The sequence below is a fragment of the Pan troglodytes genome, chromosome 5, assembly GCF_028858775.2.
Source record: "Pan troglodytes isolate AG18354 chromosome 5, NHGRI_mPanTro3-v2.0_pri, whole genome shotgun sequence".
Lineage (NCBI taxonomy): Eukaryota > Metazoa > Chordata > Mammalia > Primates > Hominidae > Pan > Pan troglodytes.
Window position 1 is genome coordinate 62,702,702 of NC_072403.2, and position 17,398 is coordinate 62,720,099.

General features: G+C 41.3%; 1 protein-coding gene across 31 annotated transcripts in view; it reads right to left on the reverse strand.

Annotated features, from left to right (window-relative positions):
* DST (dystonin) overlaps nucleotides 1-17,398 on the reverse strand; it is a 497,218-nt gene that overhangs the window by 378,290 nt on the left and 101,530 nt on the right. For 23 of the 31 annotated variants that reach the window (XM_016955718.3, XM_063812480.1, XM_016955699.4 and 20 more), the window contains one exon: nucleotides 17,063-17,270. In XM_016955718.3, coding sequence (XP_016811207.2) covers nucleotides 17,063-17,270 — 208 coding nt within the window. Of the gene's footprint in view, nucleotides 1-8,684; nucleotides 9,506-17,062; nucleotides 17,271-17,398 lie in introns of those variants that run through there. The other 8 variants (XM_024357241.3, XM_054685907.2, XM_016955720.3 and 5 more) reach the window with 2 other exon arrangements.

A 17,398-nucleotide genomic window follows, 5' to 3' on the forward strand; every position in this document is an offset into this window, starting at 1 on the left:
AGCAAGACCCTGTCTCTATATAACATAAAAATATTAGCCCAACATGGTGGCACATGCCCAGATACTTGGGAGGCTGAGGCAGGAGGAGCTGCTGAGACACAAGTTCATGGTTACAGTGAGTTATGATTTTATCACTGCATCCAGTCTGGGTGACAGAGTGAGACCATGTCTCAAAATAAAAAATGCTTAAAAAGCGGGCAAAAGATCTGAACAGACACCTCACGAAAGGAAATACACAGATGACAAGCATATAAAAAGATACCAGCCAGGTGCGGTGGCTCATGCCTGTAATCCCAGCACTTTGGGAGGCCAAGGCGGGCAGATCACAAGGTCAGGAGTTTGAAACCAGCCTAACCAATATGGTGAAACTCCATCTCTACTAAAAATACAAAAATTAGCCAGGCGTGGTGGCGGATGCCTGTAATCCCAGCTGCTCAGGAGGCTGAGGCAGGGGAATCACTTAAACCCAGGAGGCAGAGGTTGCAGTGAGCCAAGATTGTGCCTCTGCACTCCAGCCTGAGTGACAGAGTGAGACTCCAACTCCAAAAAAAAAAAAAGATACTTACATGATATGTCATTTAGGGAACTGCAAATTAAAACAATGAAATACCACCACGCATCTATCTGAAAGGCTAAAATACAAAACAGTGACAATACCAAATGCTGATAGGATGTGTAGCAACAGGAACTCTCATTCATTGCTGGTGGAAATGAAAAACAGTACACCCACTTTGGAAGTCAAGTTAGACAAGTTTCTCACAAAGCTAAACGTACCATACAATCTAGCAATCATACTCCTTTACACAAATGACTTGAAAACATGTCCACACAAAAATCTGCACTCAATTGTTTAGAGCAGTTGTATTCATAACTGTCAACCCTTAGGAGCAACCAAGATGTCCTTCAGTCGGTGAATGGATAAGTAAACTTGGTACTTCCAGACAATGAACTTAGCAATAAAAAGAGATGAGCTATCAAGCTATGAAAAGACATGGAGGAACTTTAAATGCATATTGCTAAGTGAAAGAAGCTAGTCAGAAAAGTCTATATACTGCAGGATTCCAACTATATGACATTCTGTAAAAACATAAAATATAGAGAGAGCAAAACGATCAGTGGTTGTCAGGGGTTCTGGAGCTGGAGAGGAACAAATAGATCAAACACAGAGGATTCGGGAGCAGTGAAACTCTTCTGTATGATATTACAATAATAGACACATGATATTATGCATTTGTCAAAACCTATATAGAACTGTACAACAAAGGAAACCCTAATGTAAACTATTAATCTTGTAATCAACTACGTAATTGATGAATCAATTTATCAATATTGGTTCATCAATTCCAACAAATGTACCACACCAGTACCAGATATAAATACGAGAAACTATGGGGGAGGAAGAGGGAGTATATGGGAACTATGTAGTTTCTGCTCAATTTTGCTATAAACCTAAAACTGCTCTAAAAAATAATGTATGCATTTTTTAAAAGACTACTGGTGTAGGAAGAGCCACAGTACTTGAGTTCTTAGATCTACCTAATTCATTGACTACCTACATAATCTCTACTGCTCAGAATATTCCATATGCCCTATTTTATCCCGCCTTTATTAACCCAGTGTCTACCTCACTAGACAAGTAGTAGTATTTCACACCAAAATCAAGAAAACACATCATTACACTGGCATGCCCAGCATGGAAAACCATAGCACTGAATACAGGGGCACTAGAACAATAGTATGTTTGTATAATATCTTTCATACCAGGGTTCACTGGGAAATATTTTCACCCACTAGAGTAAAATCAAGACTTTGTCAACGCTCTTTGACAATTCTTTCCAGGAAACATTTCAGGCATGTATCAAAGCAGTCACATTCATTGGTAACATTTACAAAAACAGTTCTTTTCAAAATCTTCTCGACCCAAATACACACTGGAAATGCTCATATTAAAATTTTATTGTCTTTTTATAACTAATCATTAGAATTGGTAATACAACTAAGACACAACAGTTTGACTTCCAAAATCTAATATTTGAATAAAAGTAATATCTATAAATGTATAAACTATTAACTTTAATTTCATGCATTTAACATATCTGAGAAAGTTGTAGTATTAATCAAAATCAGAATCTTAATAAATATATTTTCATAACTATTTCTGCAGTATCTCCCAGTCAATATAATGACACTAAAAATATATGGTTTAGGCCAAATATACATTTGATGTTCAAATGCCATTTCTACCACTATAGCTATGCGACTCTTTAAACTTACATATATACATAACATATATGTATTTCATGTGCAATACCCAGCATCATGCCAGGCATATGAGTAGATTGACATATAAATGGTAGTTATTGTTTTGCAATTTTAAATTAAAATTTAAGGCTTAATGCTCAAATTGTAGGGTAGCCAAGAACTTAAATGAACATAAAACCACTTAACTTTTTATACACCAAACCAAACTAACTCTACATATTTGCTGAAGTTTATGTAGAAAATAAACAAAGAAAAAATTAATATTTTTGAAATAAAAACAAATATTAAAAATTATTGAAATATATTGAAAGTTTTTTCACCATATATATTTACCTTTTAAAAGGATATGAATTCAATTATTTTATTTGCTTATGGAAAATAGATCCACTGCTCTAAGATGCTACTAATCATGCTCAGAGGATTCACAACAAACAGACTGATAAGGTATTACTTAAAGCGCTCTACATTAAATAGAGCATTCCAGTTTTCTAGGGCACACTACTTGCTGTATTTCCAAGGTCAAGCAAAATAGCTTTCGTTCCATTTAACTACCAAGAAAGGTCTAATTGTGATTAATAATAAAAATGTTTTAAAAGCACCTTTTCTAATAAATACATACTACAAGTTTTTAAACAACTTAAAAAGGAAACATTTCAAACTTTTTTGGACATAACTTCAACAACAAAAGTTGCTGCACCCGCCTCCTGTCCCCACATGCAGAACCAACTAATCGGCCATCCTGACAATTTCTGAAATTTCTCTTGAATCAGCCTTCCATTCCAACCACTATAATTTTACAGTACCCACCTAACCTGTCTCCCTGCCTGAGTCTTCCCTTCCACTCAGTCCTCCGCACTGCTGCCAGAGTGCTCTTTCTAATATCTATCTAACTTCCTGCTGGGGATCATAAAGGGTCACCCTCACTGCCTAAAGAATAGGCACTCAAGATTGCTTTCAATCTGGTACAGCATAACCCTCCATCATTCATCCATATCCATCTTCCTACAAATTCTAACCAATCCTTTCCCTGAAACCTGCAGTGCACTTCAGCCAACGATCAAAATGATTTTGGCAATTATGTCAATGAAATGGAACAGTCATGCTAGTTTCTCCTCTTGGAGTTTTCCTCCCTGGTACTTTTCACCTTCTCACAGGGTGAAATCCCATTTGACCCCAAATACAAAGCTTTTCCCCAGCCTAAGCAGAATTATTTGCTTCTTCTTTTGGGAGAGATGAAGCAAGTCAGAAAACAAAAGCAAACAAAATTGCATTAAAGGACAAGCAGAAAAAAAAATGAATAAGAAGGGGTCTCATTTGATCACTTACTGAAACAATGACATACTTCAGCAAATAATTACCTGAAATTCCTCCTTGGACATAGGTAGAATGTAATCCCTGAAATATTAAGAGCTAAGAAATGGACACAGAAGTCTTTCCTGTTTTTTATTCAAAGCCATTATAGAGAGACTTCCATGAAACAGAAGCATCTGTGTTTAGTTAATATGAAATAACAAACATTCAAAACTACAAATCATCTTCTCTTCCCTATTAGTCCACCAGGTCACATGATTTGGGTGTGTTCTTGTGCACTTTTATACTCAGTTGTGGAACTAAAACAGAAATGAACATGACAGCCTAGATATTCCATCTTGTTATCACCTCTATAGCTTCAGATATTTTCATAATCTCCAATTGCATGAAGATGCTTTGGTCAAATATTCCAGCTCCCCACAGAGCCAGGATCCTGAGGCACATATGACCCAACGGCACAAATACAAGCACTTCTTTGTCAGACTACAAGATAGCAATAAGACAATAAATTGTTTCCACCACCTGTCCTTACACTGATTACCTAAAAAGTTATTGAGCCAGAAAACAAGCATCTCCAAATTGTTCAAATACAAAACAAACAAACAACAACAAAAAAAACCCTAGAAGTTTTAAAAAGCATAAGCCTTCTTTTTAAAGTCTCTGGGCTAAATAAATGTTGAGATAACTCTCTAAGAACAAAAGAAACTGAAAAGAGCATCAGTAGAAGTTTAAAATTAAATTCACTAACAATACCTAATAATTTCCCACATTTCTGAACTCATATACACTCCTTATTGTGTGAGGCAATAAACACAATTTAATCGTAATTATTTGGTGAGAATGACTTTTCAAACCCATGTTGTAACATAAAACATTCAAATGCGTCATTTTGAAAATACTCAGAAACCTCATGGTGCTCTCAGATCTTCTTCAAACTTTAGTGAAGTCAAATATATTGTGTGATGATTGTTAATATGTATCCAAATTTTAAGTTTCCAATTTTAGCACACTTTGCCCTCCATGTGCCAGACACTGCTGATTGCAAAACCAGTTGCCATTCTTTCCTAATTCTTTACAAACAAAACTTCAATTTTTGTTCAGGGCACTAAATGAAGCCGGCTTAAAAATCTACATTTCCTAGTCTACCTGCAGATAGAGATGGCCCCTGGAACAGCTGTCCCCTGGAATGGAGATATAAGGGCTGGAAGAGGAGCAGCCATCTTGTGATCACAAAACGACCACAAGATACACTATAAATAGCCACACAGACAGATATAGAGGAGTCTGAGTCCCTACTGGCAAATGGGGGTACCCTACAACCCAGTTTTGCCTATTTAGGACTTCTCAATACCTAAGAAAACACCTATTTGGCTAAGCAGTATCATTTGTTTTCTGTTACAAACAGTCAAACATAATCTTAACTAACACTCAGCAAATTCAACCTGTTTCACTTTTAAAAGAAAACAAAAATCCCAGACTTATACTATTATGACTAGCTATAATATAATATTATCATGATGCAGCACAGTTAAAGTTCATTTATTATATAACTATTAACCTATGAACAGAGCATGAGCAGAAGAAATTTGAAATCAAGTTTTTTCAGAATCCTGGAAGCCAAATGAAAACCACTGAGCTAGATCATTACATGCTGCAGAGAAATTCCCTGAAACCTGTATACTCCAATTTTCAATTCAAGGGAGTGTCAGAGCCGATTTACAGAGTAAAATGACAGAATTTTTACTAATCACCTATCAATAAAGGCAATAACCACGAACTGAAAATGAAAATTATGGTAATCTTCGTTCCTTTTGTCACCATGCACATAAGCAGATTTTATAGCCCTAATGAGAGAAGAAACTAAAGCAATTATACAAGGTATTTGTAAAAAACAGAGAAAACTTTGCTTATTGCCTAAACAGCAGTTTGCAGGGGGTGAGGGGGTGGAGTGGGGTTAGTGATATTACAGGTAAGTAACCAAAACGACCATTCCATGCAGCTTTCATAGAGAATGATAAATGCAACACTTTCATTACGGTTGTCTAGGTACAACGGATTTACTTCCAGATCAATAGAAAAATAACCCTTTTGGTGGAACAAAATGATGTAACATTTTAAAATTACATCTATAAGGTATAGAATGAAATGTATTGAATTCACATTATCTCATTTTCTCACTTAACATCATACTACAAAGTAACAATGTGTTGGGAAAACAAATATTCCAATGATAAACTCAAAAAGCAGAATTTCATAAGATGAGAACTAATTAATCATTTATAATAATAGCATATGGGTTAGTTTCCTTACACTTAAGAAGAAAAATAAGATACTACTGTATCTTTTAAGCTAAGCTACTAAGAATGTTTTGTATTACACGGTATATACATACACTGGATAATTTACTATAGATATAAAAGAAAGCCATTCTGATGTAGACAATTTCTAGCCTAAACAATAATAAAGAATTATGTTTTACTCAAAAATAAATGCCTTTATTCAGCCGAAGTTTGGTATCAGCTGAAGAAATATGTTTTTTTAATCAGATGTCCCTGAATATTCCATGAATATATTTTACAAGTAACAGGACTCGAATATGAATCAGAACACTGCACCCTTCTTTGTAGCAAATAGCTCTTTCTGTGTTATTCTAATTCAGCAAACAGTTGCCTATTTTTGCCCAGAAGTAACGGACCAAAACAAGATACAAGAATAGACTGACTACACCATAAATAATTAGCGCTCACTCTCCACTTTTCTTGTTTTTCTACAGAGTCTGATTTGAACTCCTCTCAAGGCTGTCTGAAGACTAGACCTAACAAAACTCTCGACTTCTAAATCTAATGCTCATAATTCCTAATATTATAGATTATTACAATTCTACATTTCTGACAACAGGCAGATTTTGAATTGGTTCCAGCTGACTCCACCACTTACACTACTCAACAGCTGAGGCATATGATAACTTGGCAACCTGATAATACTCTAGATGAATGCAAACTCATTCTGTAACCAAGGAACTCTGTCAGAAATAAAAATCAAAATGACTTCCCTTTAAGTTTAAATGAGAACATAAAATGTTTTGAACAATGCATGATTTCAGAAAGTGAGCAACCGTACTCTGAACGTTTAGTGAACTGACACTCCCTATTCAAAGCCTACAATTCTTTTCTGATTAGATCAGTCCCCACAGCAAGTCACCAGGATAATAAGCAGTGTAGTGAAGTCATCATACTGGATACTGATGGGAAATCATAACTGGCTTCAAAACACATCGGGAAACAATGAGTTTTCCAGGTCTCCAGCTTTTCATGGAATACACCGCCCAATACTCTTACTTTCCTTTCCATGACTAAATGAAACATAGCACAGCTATAAAGCCCAAGTACAAATTGATGAACTAAGCATTTTAAAAACCATAAGTAAAAATGAGGAAAACTCCCATCATTTTTTCAGTGACGTCTGAACAATATGTTTGAAAATGTATCTGTTTAAGGGCAATACTGATTGTTGTACACTGGCCTTCAGATCTTTAATTTCCTTTTATTTCCAAAGGCAAAGACAAGCTTTTAAACAATGCCTACTTCTTTTAGACAAAGTCAAATAAGCACTCGTTTTCAGTCACCTGAAATCACCCACGTGTCACTTAAGTAAAACTTCATGTGACAAAAATTCATTCAGCTATAATTTTTTTCAAAAGTATAAAATGTATCTACTTTAGAACGTTCAGATTTTTTTATTTCTGACTGTATAGAGCACAGATGTATTTCTTCAATAAGGTTTGTTGGTCTATATTGCAATATTTCTCCTTTTCAAAGCTCTGGAAACAACTAATTACAAACCTTACTTTAAAATGGAGTGATGCAGGTAAACATGAGTATATTACCCACCCACCCACATACACACACACACACACAAATGTCACAAATGTGCTTTAGCCTAAAATATCACTGCACTTGCTCAGTGGCAGTATTATACACAATAAGAGTCTTGGCACAAAGGAATTCTCATTGTACTGTTTACAAAATTCTACAAGGATTGCAAGAATTTCGGTTATAAAACATATCCTACAAACAGAGAAAACAATTGTGAGTGTATTCGGGCTTTTTGGGGCTTTGGAATTTTATCGTTTAGTTCAATTTTTTTTTTATTTCTACTTTCTACTAATAGAAAAACTACATGCATCGTTAACCATATAATACCACTGAATTTACTGACATTGAGTTACCAAACCCAAAGCAAATATTCAAAAGATATAAAACCATCTGAATCCTACCTATGAAATGGGTCACTATTCACTATAAATACGTTAAACCTCTGTGAGCTGCTCTTGAGTTCGGAGTGTTTTGGGAGCCACAATAAAAAGATGGTATATACACACTTAAAAATACATTTCCAGACACAAAAACACTTAAAAAATGGACAGCTGCAATTTGTATTTCATCATTATATTCAACTATGAAGTCAAAGTAAACATTATACTAAAACATAAATATCAGATTGGCATAGAATTTCCTGAACATAAAGGATGGGCAGAAAAAAATCTCAAAATACATTCTTTACATTTAAATTTACAACAAACTCACTAAAGTCTTTTATCCATCACGCTATAAAATAATTTTTACAATATATCAGAGTAAGTATATAGTCACAAACTTTTTCAAATAAGAAAGATCATTTTAAGGAAAATGATCTAGTGATGCTGAACCTTTTCTACAGGGCTAACCAATACCCTAGCCAAGCAGCAGCAGCAATGCCTTAGTAATCCCATAGAGAATAATCGGTATCCACCCTCCCAGGAAGAATTATGATTACGCGTAGTGCTTAAGAGCTTTTACAAGGGAGAGAAAACGCAATGTGCTTCTTGGAAACAACCCCCTTCCCCCCTCTCTACCGCTCATCTAAGGGCGTCTCCGGACTGTCGCCCACCCCACCATCCTCCCTGCGCTGGGGGTACTAAATCCCGTGCAAAAAGACCTGGTCCATTCCCAAGACTGGTCCAGACACCTGTTTACTCGTGCCCAAGCAGTGGTGGCTCTGATTAAGGAAAGGCAGCGGTTGCCTCTCTGATCCGTGCCAAGCTCCGCAGCCCCAGGGCAGGGACCACATACCTTTGTACCTCTCCAGGACATCCTCGTAGGCCTGGAGATACTCCTGCTCCTCCACGTACAGGTAAGCAGCAGGGGAGAGGTAACCCGCCATGCCGAAGTTTATCTAAGCGATGACTGACAAATTCCCCTCTCCCCCTCGTAACCCCCGGACAGTATCGCAGTCAGCAAGACACAGCCTTGGGAACTGGAAAAGAGGAAGGAGCAGCACGCTGGGGAGAAGCACGGAAGCCGAAGACGCAGAGCGGGGGCGCAGGGGGCTGCCGGCGCCAGGGCCGGCAAAGGAAACGCCCAGGCCTCCGGGCAGGCCGATGGTGGGCCGTCCGGCTCCGGGAGCCCGAGTCCCTCTCGGGTTTCAGCAGCGGCAAATCTCAGCGAACCCAGGGGCGGCGACGAGCAGCGCCACGCCAAGCGGAGGAGCGGGGCGTGCGGCGAGGGCGGGCGGGGGCCGGCGGGCGCCCGGACCCTCTGCAGCCGCGCTGACCGCTCTGCTGGCCCTGCACGAGGCGCGTGCTCCGGGCCGGGCCGAGGCCGCGGCAGCGGTGCGGGAGGACCGGCGCGCTGCCTCCACCGGGGATGCTGCACGGCGCATCTGCAGCATTTCCTGGCCGCCGCGCTGCAGACACTCGCCCGCGCCGGGGAGAGAGGGAGGGAGGAGGGTGGAGGGTGGAGGGTGGAGGGTGGAGGGTGGAGGGTGGAGGGTGGAGGGCGGAGGGCGGAAGGGAGGGGGCGAGCGCGGCGGTCAGCGCCCCGGCTGGCTCAGCTGCGGCCCCGGCGCCTCTCGGCCCCTCCCTCCCAGGCAGAGCCACGCGCCCCAGGCCCCCTCCCCAGGCCCGCCCACCCGGGTGGACCGTGCGGCCAAGCACGCCCACCCCCGGACACTGGCTGCCCGGTCCCGGATCCCCAAGGGCGACGTTTCTATTTGGGATCCACAACAGGTGCCTGAGAAACAAAGCCGCAGATCGCTCCACCGCTGTGCGCAGCCCCCTGCTGAGGGGCCAGCGGCTCTCCCTGGGTAAGGGATGATCGGGGGGAGGGTTGGAAATACTTCCACCCATCTTTTTGGCGTGGGAGGATTCAGGTCACTCTGTGACAGCACAGGGCAAGGAGGGCACGGGGGTCCGCGTCTAGGGGACATCCCGGGGACAGGGTGAGGAGGCCTCTGCAGGTGGCCCCGCGCATCAGCGCCTGACAGCCGGGCCGCGCCTGCGCCTGAGCGCCCGGCCGCCGCGAGGCTGCCGAGTACCAGCCTGCGGTCCCTCCCTTCTGCCCCCCAGAGCCCACAGGCGCATCTGCTGCTGGGCTCCGCGGCGGGCCTATAGGTTCACAACTGCCCCATATTTATCACCTCCCTCCTGCTCTCTCCTTATTATTCATTCTACATAGTACTAGTATCCATTAAACTGAGTAAAATGGATACAGTTCCCTTAAATTAGATATATGTGTATCATATACTAAAGTGGGTGAGTTTAAGCGTCCATTGGAGGAACCAACTGATACCCAGGCATGTAAATGGATGTGTTTAAGAGTAATGACTGGCCGGGCGCGGTGTCTCACGCCTGTAATCCCAGCACTTTGGGAGGCCGAGGCGGGTGGATCACGAGGTCAGGAGTTCAAGACCAGCCTGGCCAAAATGGTGAAATCCCGTCTCTACTAAAAATACAAAATTTAGCCGGGCGTGGTGGCGGGTACCTATAATCCCAGCTACTCGGGAGGTTGAGGCAGAGAACTGCTTGAACCCCGGAGGTAGAGGTTGCAGTGAGCCGAGATCACGCCACCGTATTCCAGCCTGGGCGACAGAGCAAGACTCCGTCTCAAAAAAAAAAAAAAAAAAACAGTGAAGTCAGGCTGCTGTACATAGAATCTTCACTCCTTACTGTGTCACATGGGCAAGTTACTTATCCTCTCTGAGACTCTCTTCATCAGTAAAACAGCGATAGTAGTGCCTAACTCATAAAGTTGTATAGTAAATGAAGTTTAGAATAATGTCTGGTGTTATATAAGGATTAGCTGCTGCATCTACTACTTTATTTAGGAGGTGGGGTCTCACTCTGTCATCCAGGCTGGAGTACAGTGACAGGATGATACCTCATTGCTACTGCTATTATTAGATAAATCAGCTGATTGTTGACGGTCTGACCTATGTCAACTTCACGTCTTGTCTAAATCTTCCTTCCCTATTTCCTCCTTTCACATATACTGACCTTTTGCCCTCCATGATTTTTTATTTCTTTGTTAGCTTTGGGTGTTGTGAACTATGGACCATTTTCCATTAATGCTTAGATAGGGATGAGTTCCTCTTGAAAGAAAAAATTGTGTACTCGTGGAAAAAAAAACTGACTTGAGATAGAACTGGAGCACTCCTCAGCAACTGGCCTACTTCTGTTACTCCAAACAAAGCAAGACCACATCTCTTTTTTCTATCCTGACCACTGGTTTATAATCTGAGTTTGAACCACTGTCCCAGTAAGTCTTTAAGGTTACTAGAGTTTTCTTACAGCTCGATATGCATTTGTGTGCACATTAGTTCATAAAGTAACAACCAGGCATCATATGGGACACCTTCTTGAAATAAAAGGGTTAGCAATTAAGTCCCTGAAAGTCATTCATTTACAGACCACACATGTATAGACATAGGTCTCTCAAAAATGTCTCCTTTACAATGAGTAAGGTCATTGAAGGCACGTCTGAGCCTTCATCAGAGACTGACACCCAGTAGCACCCAGTTTTATGAATATAGTCAGCACACACTTAGTAATTTTAATCATCCATTTAAGGAACCAGTCAAAATGAGCAGAAGCAACATTTGGGATTGTTTTTAAAAACAGCCTTTACCCCATGCATTCTTGGAAGGGTAACATTGGGTCAATATGCTAATAATAATAGTGTATTCCATAGAGAAGAGGCAAGAGCATAGCAGTAAATAGCTTGGACTTTGGAGTAAAGACTGCCTGAATTCAGATCCTAGCTCTACTACTTCTTGACACTACGACCTTGGCAAAGTTTCTCTTCCTTTCTCAGCAGATTCTGAACTGAAAATGGAGAAAATCATAGTACCTACTTCATGGGGTTCTTGGGAGGTCTAAATAGGATACCATATTAAGTGCTTAGAAGAACATCTGGCCATGGGTAAGCTATCATTTATAGAGCATCTGATGTGCCAAGGAGGTAGCAGAATTGTTTGCATTCACTATTATATTTAATCACCACAACCATGACCCTTTGATAAAGAAACTGAGGCTAAGATAAGTTTGGTAAATTGTCCAAGTAAACACAACTAGTCATGGACAGAGAAGGAATTAAAACCCAAGTCTGCCTGAGTTCAAAGTCTGATTCTCCTTTGATCCTTCAATTCCAACTTCAAAGAATTTGGATAGGACAAAAATCCTTTTCTTAAAATAGCATTATCACTGACAAACCATGTAACTTTATAGGTAGTTTATGACTGAAAAACCCAACTTACAATATCCTGTAGCTAACAACAGCAGATCTGTATTGCTCATATGTAAAAAGCATTTATACAATGGGTGTTTAAAAGCCCCTTTCCTTATATTTCATTGTTTTATTCTCACATTGACCCTACGAGATAAGAAGTAAACATACTATAGTCTCAGATTTTAATATGATGAAACCACAACAGATACAAAAGCACTAAAGACTAAAAATGTGAAGTTAGGCCAGGCACAGTGGCTCACGCCTGTAATACTAGTACTTTGGGAGGCCAAGGTGGGCAGATTGCTTGAGCCCAGGAGTTCGAAACTAGCCTGCACAACATGGTGGAAGCCTGTCTCTACAAAAATACAAAAATTAGCCAGCATGATGGCACACACCTTTAGTCCCAGCTACCTGGAAGGCTATGGTGGGAGGATCACTTGAGCCCGGGAGGTAGAGGTTGCAGTGAGCTGAGATCACACCACTGCAATCCAGCTTGAGAAAGAGAGGAAGACCCTGTCTCAAAAAAAAAAAAAAAAAAAAAAAAGTGAAGTTGGCCAGGCCCTGTGGCTCACTCCTATAATCCCAGCACTTTGGGAGGCCCAGGCGGAAGGGATCACTTGAGCCCAGGAGTTCGAGTCCAGCCTGGGCAACACGATGAGAACCCATCTCTATAAAAAAAAATTTTTAATAAGCCAAGCATGGTGGTACACACCTGTAGTCCTAGCTACTCGGGAGGCTGAAGTGGGAGGATCCCTTGAGTCCAGGACTTAGAGGTGGCAGTGAGCTGTGATCATGCTAGTGCACTCCACCCTGGGCAACAGAGCAAACCCTCAACTCATAAATAAATTTTTAAATAAATAAATAATAAGAAGTGTTAAGACATGTGACGCCTTCACTAATATGACTTTCCAAACCGTAAACCTGATTATGCCACTCCATTGCTTAAAAATCTTTCAATGGTTCCCTAGCACTTACAACATAAATAGTCCAGTTGCCTCAGGATTGTACACAAACATCTTTACAGTTTCTGCCTTTCCCTTCCAAATCCCACACTTAGCAACACACTTTACTTGCAGTTCCCATTTACACCCATCTCCCTACCTTTGTTCTTGTAGTTCCATCCCTCTAAAGTGGGCTTCCCTTTCACCCTAATTCCATCAAGCTCTTTAAATCTCAATTCAAGTGGCACTTCCTCTCAGAAACCTTTCAGGAAACTCCCATGCCTCCCTTCTCCCCATGCCTCCCTTCTCCCCCCAAGTTAATTACACTGTCCTCTGGGTTCTTTTAATTTTAGGTGCTTATAGCCATCTCAACTAATCCCTGTAACAACTAATAATTACCGCATTGTAACTGTTTAACAACACATCCATTTATCATATTAGACTATGACCTTTCTTTTCCAGCTTATTCTTTTTTATTTTACTGATACATGATATTTTATATATTAATGAGGGCACCATACTGCAAGTATTTTTTACATGCATAGAATGTGTAACGATCAAGTCAGAGTATCTGAGGTATCCATCACCTTAAGCATTTATCATTTCTATGTATTGGTAATATTTCAAGTCCTTCCTTCTAGCTATTTTGAAATATACAATATATTATTGCTAACTATAGATATCCTACTCTGCTATGGAATATTAGGACTCATTTCTTTTAACTGTAAGTTTGTATCCATTCACCAATCTCTCTTGAAACTATGACTTTTTAAAGGCAGAACTGTATGCTAATCTTCATTTTATTGCAGGGGCTCAATAAGTAGTTGCTAAATGTGGGTGAATTAAGGTATCCCACAGACCACATAGTCTTTTTGACTCAATAGACACTTTCACAATCAATTCTATTTTTAGGACCTTAAAAACAAATAAAAATACTAAACTCTCAGCTCTTTTATTACTAAGTAATGACCACTATAGACATCCTCACACCATTTCTGAACTTCACCTCATTTCCTAAAAAGGGTGAATTTCAGGGAGGGGGTAAGTTTCAGGAAGAGTATGAAAATATATAACAATATTAGAAGTTGAAATTTCAATTGTATGTTTTCATAGTATCTACAGCACCAAATTCCATTAGATAACCTGTACCCTCATCCTCACACTGGGTGATGAGTGGCCAGTTTAACACATAATATATCTAAATTTCATAATTTAGCCACATTATAAGTTAAACAGATATTTATGGACTGGCCCCCCAAGTCTATCCTCCATGTATGATTATTGTTTATGATTTGCCTAGGAAAAAGCTAATTTACCAATATTTATTTAAAATACAATCATAGGCCAGGTGTGGTGGCTCACGCCTGTAATCCTAGCACTTTGGGAGGCTGAGGTGGGTGGATCACTTGAGGTACGGAGTTCGAGACCAGCCTGGCCAACATGGTGAAACCCCATCTCTACTAAAAATACAAAAAAAAAATTAGCTGGGCATAGTGGTGCATGCCTGTGGTCCCAGCTACTTGGGAGGCTGAGGCAGGAGAAACACTTGAACCCATAAGGCGGAGGTTGCAGTGAGCCAAGATTACGCCACTGCACTCCAGTCTGGGTGACAGAGAGAGAATCTGTCTCAAAATAAATAAATTAATTAAATTAAATTAAATCATATGCTTCCCTACTGTTTGTTGTTTCATTTTATTTTTTTCTGCTTTTGAAGAATTCATGCAATCTTTTTTTTTTTTTTTTTTTTTTTTTTTTTTTTTTTTTTTTTTGAGACAGAGTCTTGCTCTGTTGCCAGGCTGGAGTGCAGTGGCAAGATCTCAGCTCACTGCAACCTCTGCCTCCTGGGTTCAAGCAATTCTCCTGCCTCAGCCTCCAGAGTAACTGGGACTACAGGCACACGCCACCACGCCCAGGTAATTTTTGTATTTTTAGTAGAGACGGGGTTTCACCACATTGACCAGGATGGTCTCGATCTCTTGACCTCATGATCCGCCCACGGGGGCCTCCCAAAGTGCTGGGATTACAGGCATGAGCCACGACACCTGGCCTGTAAATTCTAAAGAATGGAATTTTGAGATCCCCAGTGCATCACCTGCCACCAACTTCACAGCTATCCCTACAAACTCAGTGAACATTTTACAATTAACAAGCGATGGCCCCTGCATCAATGACTCCACAGTCTACTAATAGCATCAGCACCTTCATGTACACTGCATCCCATTAGAACATAGAGTTCTTCAATATCTTCCCCACCTGCAGTGTACAATGATGGTTAGTACTACCAATTTCTCATGACTTCCTGCCCAGTAGAGTTTTTCCCAATTTATCTAATTTCATTCCCCCTAAACCTGCCCTGTCTTTCTGTCATAACTCCCTCCTTCATTACTGAAAGCAAAATATCCATCTCTGCCACTACTATCAAAACTCTCAGCCCAGAAGCACCTTCTACCTTCCAAAAAATACATAGAACAGGTATCCCATTTTGATGCCCTAAGTGGGCCATCAGCCCCCAGTAACTTCTCACTCACACCCTCCTTTCATCTATCTTCCCTTTCTGCTGAGTCAAACATCTGGTACGGGCAGTGTCATCTGTATAGGCATTCATTTCGCTGGAGCCTCAGACCTGCGGGAAAGTTCTCAACAGGGCAAGGAGGCAGGCCTCAGTGACTAAACATTTTCTGGTCTGCCTTGACTCTCCAAGTCTACCCCTGCTCACTCTCAGTCTCCATCCTCCCTCCACCTCCCCTTTCTCACTCCACCCCTTGCTCTTCAAAGGCCTGGGTGAGACCAGCCAGCATCTCACAGCGGAAGCCAGAAGAAGCTCAAGGCTGTTGCCCCAGAAACCCTGACTAGAGAATGGCTGGCTAGGCACTGTTTGTTTTTCCCGTAATCAGAAAATCCCACTGGGGGGACAAAAAGGGGGTTCTCAGCTGCCTTGATGGCCGGAATCTGGGCTGGTCCCCTCCAGCCCCCTTGGAGGAAGAGAAAGTACCAACTTTGCAATACAGTATAGGAGGCAAAAAAAAAAAAAAAAACAACTGTGGAAAGGGACCCCCAGAGTTAAGAGTGGAAGACAGGGAAGGAAAGGAAGCCTGAACCACTGGATGCAGAAACAAACTTAAAGAACACCTGGCCTTCTGCCTTTGCAAGAAAGTCCCCAAGGACACATTCCATCCTGCCCTGTTACCATTTCCAAGAAAGAAAGAAAAAAAAAAATATTGAGGGAAGAAAGCAACAACACCCCTGGAAGCACCTCTCATGCACAGGACACATACACACAAACCACGCAGGAGTTGGAAGGTTGATTTCCACAGTGTTCTCAGCTTTCAGCTGGGTAAAACAAGCCATCACTTCTGGTTCAGCTTTTAGGGCCAATGCAAGGGAACACCGGGTAACACAGAACAGAAACATTGGCACGTCTCATGTATTAATTAATCAGGAAGGCGTGATGGCCAAACCCTCAAAAGCACTAAGGACAGAAAGCTGCTATGGATACAATGATGCAGACAGAGATGCTACATTTAAAGAAAAACAACATCCAAGTTGCTGGAATATGCTTTGCAATCCTGGGTACCAAAAACCGTGGATCTTCTCAATCTGCGTAGCTCAGTGCCCCTGGGCAAAAATGAAAATAAAGGCTGCTCACTTCCAGCTTCCCGCAAATATACTAGCAATCACTGGAGCTAATACTTTCAGAATGTTATGGTAACTAATGCAGTAAATAGGAAAGTTTAGTGCAAATGTCTGTAAATATTTCCTTGCATTTCAAAGGAATCGATTCGTCCAACCAGGAGGCAGGGCCAAACAGCTTAGTCACCAGCAGGCAGGGCAAATGGCTCTATCGGTAAAACAAGGCATAAAGTAAACATGGTCATCATCCTCCCCCACCTTGAGCACAGATTCCTGCCCAGTGCATCAGCTCCCGCTATGGCCCCCCAGGAGGTAGATGGGCGAATTTCCGCAACTCTCTTCCCCCACTCCATCCCCTTCCCCAGATGCTCTTACCTGCTATCCGAAGCACTGCCCTCTCGGCAGGGTCCAGCACTGAGCCCCCTTGAATCTTTCTTTTCGATCTCTCATGTTTAGGCAAATTCCAGGGTAAGGTGTCTCCCGGAGCTGGGGATGCGGAGCCAGATTTCTGGCTGAAATCATCCTCATCGGAAAAATCCGCAGAGGAAGACATAGAGCAGCGATAGGACGCGTTCCCGGAACTCTACAGAGAATGACACAGAAAAAGCATTAACAGCAAAATACTCACATATGCTCATCGATTTAAACATCTCCCCCACCAACCACCGCTGCCCTCCCTGCCCCCAAACTGGGTCTGGCATATCCTACACC